We start from the raw sequence: 9894 nt of genomic DNA on the forward strand, positions 1-9894 counted from the left end.
TGTAAGAAAAAAAAAAAAAAAAAAATTGCATACTATGACAATCAAAGTAGTTATCCTCTAGCAATAATAGTTAAGAATCTGTATTTAATAATTTTTTAATTAAAATTCCATTTTGTTATTGCGGTTATTAAACCTTTTCTGTTATTTATTTGCAGATGATCAAGATGATGGTCACTGTCGTGGTGGTGTTCACCGTCTGCTGGCTTCCATTCAACATGCTGCTGGTAATTTATATTATTATGTATATTTTTTAAGCTAATTACTTATTACTTGAAGTTTTATTATAAATGAGGAAATCTACGTAAAATAAAGTTAATAGTTTTGTAACAATGTGAAATCGAAGAAATAGAACATTTGTGAGAAATGATCTGTCAACAGATTTATAAAATATGAGTGAAAGATCATCTATGGTGGAAAATACTAAAAAAACTATCTCTAATTAAAACTCATCCTAATAGAATTTTATTTTAGCATTACTTTTTGTAAATAAATAAATAAATGAGTTTTAAATCTTTGTAGATTTAATTCTTTTCAGAAGTTGATGCGACTTAATTAAAAAATGTAATTGGACGATCAGCACTAGATTAACAAATAATCCTCCTACATATGTAAAACGAGTTCAACAAATAAAAGCACTTGATATCCAATCCCCACGAACCCATCCTAGCCAATGGTCTCCCCTAAACACACACAAACACAAAAAAATTAATATTGAAATACCCATGAAGATGAAATAGCAATGACCAGGCTTTTGGGGTCAATTTTCCATCATAATCGTTCTCAAAGAGTACAATTTGTCAATATGATCGATTTCGTTGCTGAAGCGAAAATTTTTATTTAAAATTGGTCAATTTTTAGTAACGTTACCTCAGTTTTGATGATCTTAGACAGTGTTTTTAAATTACTCCTGCTTCCGAATAATACCAGACCCAAAGGCTTTATTGCCTAAAAGCATATCAAACCGATTGTAACATCAGGAATATTTAAACAGTAATTCATTATTGTCTCAATTGTAAAAGAGTTCACAATTTCGTCAACTACTTTAATAAACGTTTAATAAAAAGGGATTTAATTGTTTAAATAGTTAGGATATTACATTTATAAAAAAATTGCAGAAAAATATAAAACTGGATCATATTTATAGCAGTTTATTATATAAGCTATTTTATGTAATATTCTATTTTTCGCTCTAATTTAAAACGTTGTAATTTTATTTTTCAGCTAATTTGGGAAGCGAATCCAGCTTTGAGTGATTGGCACGGACTACCCTATATCTACTTCGCTCTACATTGGTTGGCCATGTCGCATTCCTGTTACAATCCACTAATCTATTGCTGGTTGAATGCACGCTTTAGAACGGCATTTTGTGTAGCTTTAAAGAAACTATCATGTAAACGAAAACCACCACCGGATCAACTTTTACATAGAATCAATACCTGTACCACGTACATTTCAATGCACAGAGCTAAGCACAGGAGCAAAACATCGTTTCTTGAACAACAAATTTAAAATGCCATTATTAGTGACATTTTTATTTATTTATTATTATTTTAATTATTTAAACGATGTAATTATGAGATAAGTAAAATTTATTCGAAATTAAATTTTAAAAAATAAATAAGCAAAAGAAAAATGAAAAAAGTCACGGTTTTGAAGTCAAGAAAATGAAACACACGATCTCGCAACTTAGTCAAGAATGAAGTTTGATCACATTTGATTACCGTTAAAACATGTAGGACCTGCTCACATATACAATTTCAAATACGTCGAAAATAGGCGCAATTTCGCAAAAAAATTATGTAGCCAATGGTTTACTTTCAAAAAAAACTTTTAGAACACTGATTTTATCCCAATTTTTAACTCTCTAATCAGTGAGTAACTGAAACTCGCCCTATTTTTTAAAAACTTGTAAAAGTTAAGACTTTCGAGTTATTTCATTGACTTGTTCTCAGAAAACTTAAAAAACTAATACATTGTCATGTACAGCACAACGTTTCTGACAAATATTTCCACAATTCAGCGACATTTTCTTATATCTATGGTATGTTCTCTCACTTATATGAACTGTGCCACCTAGATTCTAAAAACACCTTCTACTTGCAATTTAGAACTTACTATTTACAACTGCTTATTCTAAACCCATTACAACTTAACGGCGAAAGTCCATCTTTACATACTCAGTACACTTGCCTTCATAACATCGTCCCTTCTGTTTACATCAAAATAAAAAACGTTCGTATTTATTAGTAAAAACCACGGATTGAAGTACATATTTGTCGTCAGAGAAGCTAATATCCTCATCCTGAAATAGTGTCTCTAAATACTTGTATAAATTATCAAACATTTCCTTTCTTTTTCTTGAACAGCGTAGCCGTATCATTATTATTTGTTTGAGACCTTCTTCATTGCTCTCTGCCCATAACGGTGGAGATCTCTTACTGATTTTTGTAGCAGACATGGCTACAAAAAAAGTAATTAGATCTAAAACCATGGCCATTTGAGTCATTCTGGCCTCATGAACTCATAAAATGTCCCCATTTGCCTTTATTTGTAGTTTTTCTACCATTTCTGAAGGTTTGCTTTACAATATCCTATATAATGTTTATATTACTTAATCTAAAAACTGGTCTGTGCTATTTAGATACCCCTTTCTTATCATAATTACAATCACAAATCAAGGGTGAAATTTGAGACTGAAAAGTGGAGCTACTTACCGCTAAAAGGAAAAAATATTTATTCATATTTTGCTTTCATTTTGTTTTCTCATTAGTAAGATGCAAATTAGAATAAACTTAGTGAATATATATGTAACTTATTAAGTGTTAAAGGTAAGTGTAACATTCCTTTTAAATAAAACAAAATTTAACTGAATATTGGGATATGCTACAAGAAAAGACGTGCAAACAGATCAAATTATGACTGAAACATTTCCATAATTAATCGGGATAACATTTAGAGAGTAATTGAAAATGTTAATCAGCTGCTTTAAGCTAAATACAAACTTACGAAAAGTTGGAGGAACAGAGTCTGAAAAGAAATAATTATATTAGAAAAATTGCATTAACAAATGAACGGCACTAGTTAAGACAATATAGGATTTATATCAGCATGACTAATATCCACTTGCAGCGAATGGTTTTTAATATTTACTCTGAAATTAATAGAAACAGAAGATGAAATCTAAGGTAATAAAGAATAAAATAAAATGGAAACGAAGAGGCAGAGATCTAAGTGACAAAGAAATGCTACAATTACTTCAATTAAAAGATAACTTTAAGCAAAACAAAAGAGGTAAAGGAGAAAAAGCAATCTTGCAGCTTATTTAAACAACCTTAATAAACATTTAGGTAAGCACAGCAAAGCTCTCATAAAATTATTTTTCAAGGTGGGATTACTTTGACGTGAAATTAAAATAATAATAATAATAAGGAAGAAATAATCCTTTTTGAATTAATTAATCATAACCAAAATTAAATTAAAACACTCAGGGGATAATCATGATTTTTTTTCTCTCATTTTTAAAATTTTATTGTGCATTAAAAATGGAAAGAAATGGGTTCCAGTTTTTTCCTGTTTATCAGAATCTTTTATTAGTGAGAGATTTTGTATCTAGTTCAAGTCTTTATGAAAGTAAAAGAGCACTTTATCTATAATTCAAAATGAGCCGAGAGTTCTAATCTAAAATTGATGCCTTAAATCCCCACACTAGACTAAAAGAACATAACTAAAAAGTCACGTTAACTTCTTAATAAAACTTAGTAGATAGATCTAAACTGTCTCTTCGCAACAAAATACTATCAAAAGAGTTTAGGTTGTATAGAATTCAATCTCAACAATTTAAAATAATCTATTGTAAACGCTCCTTTTTCGTGTCTCTAACCGGACTAAACTTACTGATTTTAACATTCCTTTTTTTCACCCAACAGCCAAAACCTGATACAAGTCCATCCACTTTAAACCTGCAAAACACGCAGCTCAAAATCTTTCTTTTGGAATCCTTCCTGCACAACCAAACAAGAAGTTTAGAACAAAGTGGCCACGTGATCTCCTCTCTAGTTGATAGCTGAGTGTTACTACTGTGTAACTCGTTTTATGAACTGCTGAACAGTGTTAAGTAAAATTGTTACTTATAGCGCAATTAAGGTAATTGCAGCACAAACAACGAAAAAATTAACTAAATTAGGCCCAGCAAGGAAGTAAAATATGCCCTTGCGCTACAAGTGAGCTCTCTGTAGAAACCAACTTATATAATCCTTGTTTCATTAAAAAAAAAAGCCAAGACAGAGAAATCAGCGAAGTCATCGGCCCCAAGTTCGGCTCCGGATTACAGGGGCTAAAACATTAAGAATATTTTACGAGCATAATGTACGTAGATGTAACCAAGTTTTACAGCAGTCCTGCACTCAGGCTCTTATTTAGACTCTTAGACTCTTATATAAATGGTTCCATAAGAGGAAACGCCATATAACTAAGGCGGAATCTTCCTTAGTTCGACTTTTTTTTCTGTTAAAGAGATTATGTTGAATGGGTTTTGAAGCCTATTCAAGAAAAAACCTTGGAAGGCCTTATCTTCATCACACCTCTCCAGTAGAGAAATCATGGGCGAATTAATACCGCAGAAAGGTTTGGAGCTGGATGGTATACGCAATGTCCCCTCATTTGCAATTCTGGGTACCTACTACAAATTTTTGCACCAACAGCCAACTTAGCAAAAAAGTAGAAAACAGGCATTCTTTCTAACTGGGGGAAAAAAAACACCTATTCTTGTTGACAAATTCAGGTAAAGAACTTGACTCATAAGATGTTCAAAAGGGATTAAATAAAGCTGAGAAACCTTAAGGATTTTTACTGAAGAACTTAGAACTGTTGAAAGTAGAAAGTGATTAAAGATGTAGGGCCATAATTATAAGCAGGTCTAGAGATAACGTTACAATGGAGGAAGCCAGTTCGAGCAACTTCTGTGATACTTTTAATGAGGAGTAAGTTTGTTTAAAAAAATAAGTTTTCCTTTATCTTATTCAATCCTTCGATCTCAATTCTTCAAGATTCTTTTTAAAATACTTACCGCTTTCTTTTTGTTTCCAAGTATATGATGTTTACAATAATGAGGAATGTGAAAAAATAATAATTAAATATTTCTTTAGGAGTACCAAAAACAGCTAGTGTGAGGTTTAGATCGGAAATGTACAAGTAATGCTCCTCATACAAATTGATAAAAACTTCTTTTTCCTGTTCACCGAAAGTAATTTTGTCAAATTAAAATTAATTTTTATTCAGGATATTCATAAAATCTAGACCTGGACTCGATAGCATAAAAATTTTATAGCTATAATTAAAAAAAGATATTTCCAGAAATAGTTGACATCGCTTGATTAAACTTTGCTTTACTTTAAAACTCATAAAACCTAATTATGAAGTAATACATAGTCATGAAGAATTTTTTTTTTTTTGAGTAATTAAAACTTGAAGCTGCCATACCTTTAGTGATAATTACACAATTACACTAAAAATAAAACGAGCAATATAAAAGCCACAAGAGAAAAAGCAAAACTCTTGTATCCTCAAAGACTTTTAAAAACTAAGAATACCAGAAATCTGACTTGAAAATTTACATGGCTTTCTTTCACAAATACGTATTCTCAAGGTTCTAGTTTAGGATTTTTCTTAAAACTCTCTTTTTGCGAAACATGTAACCCTTTTCCCAGAAGAACCCTTAATTTTTCGGGGTAAAAGTATATATATTTACAAATATAGAATTAGTAAAAATTAAAAAACTGAAAAAGCTATTCAGTAAAGTTAAAACTTCTTGGCGTATTCATACTAAAACTTGATAGTAGCGCATTCTGTTGGCACCTAAGCGAATTATGAAATTTGACCATTCTTGATTTTTGTTAGTTTGTTTATTTGTTTTTGTTTTTTTAATTACTGTAGTATAGTTACACAAACCAGTTCCATCATACTCAAATAATCATAATCCTCAAACCTGTTATTCGTTTTCAAGACCTCGTCATCCTTAAGGCAAGGTATAAACAATCCCCTTTTCTTTTTCCTGGAGGTTGCTCTTCCAACAAGACCCTACCAAAATCTTTTAAACTATTTATTTATTATCAGATTCTAACTACTTCCTTTAATCTGTCTTGAATCCTCTGTCTTCTCTATCTGTCTTCAATCCTCGTTGTTAACCCGGCTATCCAATGTACTCTAAAATCATATAATTTAATACAAAATAGACGCACTGTTAAAGCCATTTTAAGGGAAGCTTTCCATTAGTCTTTATTACAATAATTTCTGAGTGTATGTCCATTCAACTTGGGTACATAGTATATTGAAAACAAAAATGCTTTAGTCTTGATGCAGTGCTTCATTCTGAGACAAGAAACGTGTAAAATTTTCATTTACAGATTTCCTAAAAAAACTATTATGTATTTAATTTTATTCGTTACATGTTACTAGAGTGTAATTAATATTAAATATCATTGAAGCTTTGTCAAGTAATCCAATGATCATATCTGATAAAATTTAACCCATTCCCAAACTATTTAAACATTATTTTCAAACAAAATAAAATATATTCATCATTGATGGCTGTGATTTATAAACTAGTAACTTGATTTTAAGGAAATAATTGAACCAATAAATTGAAAGTAAATTAATTATTTTAATTTAACAAAAAAAAAAGGCCAAAGATTTATACGTTCTGCTTTTTTCTTTTTTATTTGTACAAATAATGTTTAAAAAAATTACATTCAGCTTTCATTTTGATAATTTTTATAAAATTGTAATAATTGTATGTATAATTTTGTATTAATGTATTCGTATCCAATGTGTGTATTGTAACTTATAATATTAATGTTTAAATGTATATTTTAAAATTACTAGTGGCTTTCACGTTAAATTGTTGGTTAAGAGGACGAATTTCGTAACGAAGCAAATCTAAAGGTTTCATTTAAATTTAAAAACAGACATAAATAAAAAACATGAGCTATGGTAGAAAAAAGGTACCAAACTTTTGTGCTTTCATCACTACGCAACACCAACAACTATTATCAAAGACTATCACTTAATCTTTGTAGTACAGTTTTAAATTGACGATAGTTGTGTGATATTCCACACTCACTGGTATTCTGATGATAAGCTTACCCTGAATAGGTTCGCATATATCATGAACACACTTTAACAAAAAAATAAGCTTTGCTTATTCGCTGTAGCAATGGAAAGTACAATAAATAAGTGAAATTCTAGATTTCGGTTTTGAATCGCCTTTATGAATCAAATATTTGCCTTTATATAATGCAGTATTAGTTTTGTTGGCTTTCGGAGCAAATGCTGCTGAAGATTTGAAATAAGCAACGTCAAAATTGAACGTAAAGAGCTAGATAGATACTTAATTTGATCTCTCTAGAGGTAACGTAATGTGGTTGTTTTATATGCTCTCCAAATTGTACACAGTGAACTTTTAACAAATCTCTGGCAAATAAAAAATGAACCGCCAATATGAAAGGCATGATTAAGCATAATTATTTAAAACAGAGATATTTTCTTAACATACACAAATAAAATTTATAAAAAAAAGAAAAATGGGGAATAATGAAGTTAAAATCATCAGGAACCCAGAAAGTTGTATTAATTAAAATAAAAAAATAGTTCTAATAAAGCCTCATGGGTAGTAAACTGGACACTCTCAAATGGAGTCTATAGATATCCTGCGCTGCCTGCGCCAAGAATACCAGTTATAGAAAGAATATTGCTATCCTTGATTTCCTTTAATAACTTAAGGTAACCATTTTTTTTTATTCTGACATTTGGTAACGACAGAACTGCATAAAAACAAAGACAAACTCACACGTTTAGAGCAAAGTAAAAACTTATAAAGTTTCTTCGTACCAAGGGTCGACAAGATTTAATTTTTATTGTAGCAACAAATTCGAAGCTTGCTTCTCAGTAGTAAAGAAATGTGGAAATCAGGTCAATTCAAATTCAATTCTTTTTTAAGCGACCTCTCGTTACAATGGTCAACTCAATTTTAGTTTCTGAACTGCTTAATGTTAAATAATGTAGCTTGTACATATTAATCGAATACATTTAAAATAGTAATAAGTTCATTTTTAAACTTCTTATAAAAATACTTCATTTGCTTAATTCTTTCGCTCAAAAATTAAAAAGAAAAACTAAACTTATACTTTAAACTATAACTACTTCACAGATTTTATAAGGAATGAATTAATGAAAGTACGCAATAATTTCAGAAGCCCGTTCTAAAAATTAGTCCCTGTAAGCCAACTCTTGGCATAAAATACAATTATACAATTGTACGAAATATTTACATGTAGGTAGTAACAAAACAACTATTTGTCAAAATTGTTATAATTGAGCTATTTTTTCAAAACAATGAAAACTAAAATAAATAAAGATTATCCAGTGAACTAAATAAAATAATTGTACATTACGTTGCTTATTCAATAACAAAATTATAATATAATGAAACTTATTTCAATCACATTGAAAATGCACTGGAATGTTTTTCTATTACGTACATTACATTAAAAAAATTATTGAACTTAAAAAAATTAAGTGTACTAAACTTTTTCCAGAATTTCTTTACATTATTGTACAATTATTTGTTCCAGTATTTAAACACTTCATTGTAAAAAAATGCATTAAAATATTGATGTTTAAAGTTATATTTAAGTCCTTCAAACAAATACATAATGTAAGTAGCATGTAATTTTCTAAAACTATGTGTCCTAAAACCGAATATGTACCTTTAGTTTGTTAATTATAATGTAAAATGTACATGAAATATAAATATGTTCAATGGGTCCATTTAAAAGTTATTCTTTAAAAATAATCAATTAAAATAAAAAAAATAAAAAAACCTTAAGCAACTTTTCTGACGGGCAGTTTTAATGTCATTTGAGAAATTTTATTTTTTTCTAAATTTGCGTAAATAACTTCAGCTAATTTTTATTATATGTATATTCTTTGTTTTGACAATATCCTTGTCAAGGCACATTTAGCCTAATTGATAAACATATATGTAATCCTAAATATATTTTCAAGATTATTACTTTTGAATCCTACATAATTGATGCTCAATTTAATTTTAGGTAGTAAGTTAGTAAAATTTTGGGCTTTTCAATCTCAACATTGAGGAATGACCTAAAATGTGAAACAATACTGTAAAGCAAAATAAAGGTCTTTAAAACAGCGCATTAATTACTTTTCGCTTAAAAAAGAAGAAGATATATAAATTAATATATATTTAAAATACTGATTACGAAATCTTACTGGAATTTCAATTTGGGTTCAGAAATAAATATTCTGCAATTTACCAGGTTGTGAAACTACATGAAATTATAATTAAGAAGCTTTGAGAAAGCACACATTAGTCATTTTTAACAAGTTTAGATTCGTTAGATTTTTAACAAGTCTTTGATAAGGTGTGGCGTCTTGGCTTGATGGTCAAAATGAAAAAGCAGGAATTTCTTCTTAAGGAACTCTTTTCTAATAATTTGTTCAAAAATAACAGGCAGAACGTCTAAAGATAGAACTACTCCTTAAGAGCTGTAAATGGAGGTATAGATTCGACGCTATATCTTTAACCTACGTATATTGCACATTTCAACTGTTCCATTCCTGATTCAATGTAGTAGTTTTTTTTTTTTGCTGCTGAAACTGAAGCTTTCATTTGCACATTGACGAATTAAAACACCCATGAGTCCCTTCAAGAAGATGAAAACTGCTCCATTACAAGATCGCGAATAATGTTAAATCTTAAACAATCTTGAGTCACAAATATTCACCTTAAGTCGATCAATTGAGCCACCGAAAAGTTTTCTTCGCCCAAAAAACAAAAATGTTAAGTATTTAGTCATAAATATAGACAAACGATTA

General features: G+C 29.4%; 1 protein-coding gene across 3 annotated transcripts in view; it reads left to right on the plus strand.

The window, feature by feature from the left end:
• The window catches only part of RYa-R (RYamide receptor), a 297458-nt gene extending 288256 nt beyond the window's left edge, over window positions 1–9202 (plus strand). For all 3 annotated transcript variants that reach the window (XM_074133712.1, XM_074133711.1, XM_074133713.1), the window contains 2 exons: window positions 156–224; window positions 1222–9202. In XM_074133712.1, the coding sequence (XP_073989813.1) occupies window positions 156–224; window positions 1222–1509 (357 nt within the window). In that variant the 3' untranslated portion in view covers window positions 1510–9202. The remainder of the gene's footprint in view (window positions 1–155; window positions 225–1221) is intronic.
• The last annotated feature ends 692 nt before the right edge of the window (window positions 9203–9894 follow it).

The sequence above is a fragment of the Rhodnius prolixus genome, unplaced genomic scaffold, assembly GCF_049639745.1.
Source record: "Rhodnius prolixus isolate KJV_2025 unplaced genomic scaffold, Rpr scaffold_10, whole genome shotgun sequence".
Lineage (NCBI taxonomy): Eukaryota > Metazoa > Arthropoda > Insecta > Hemiptera > Reduviidae > Rhodnius > Rhodnius prolixus.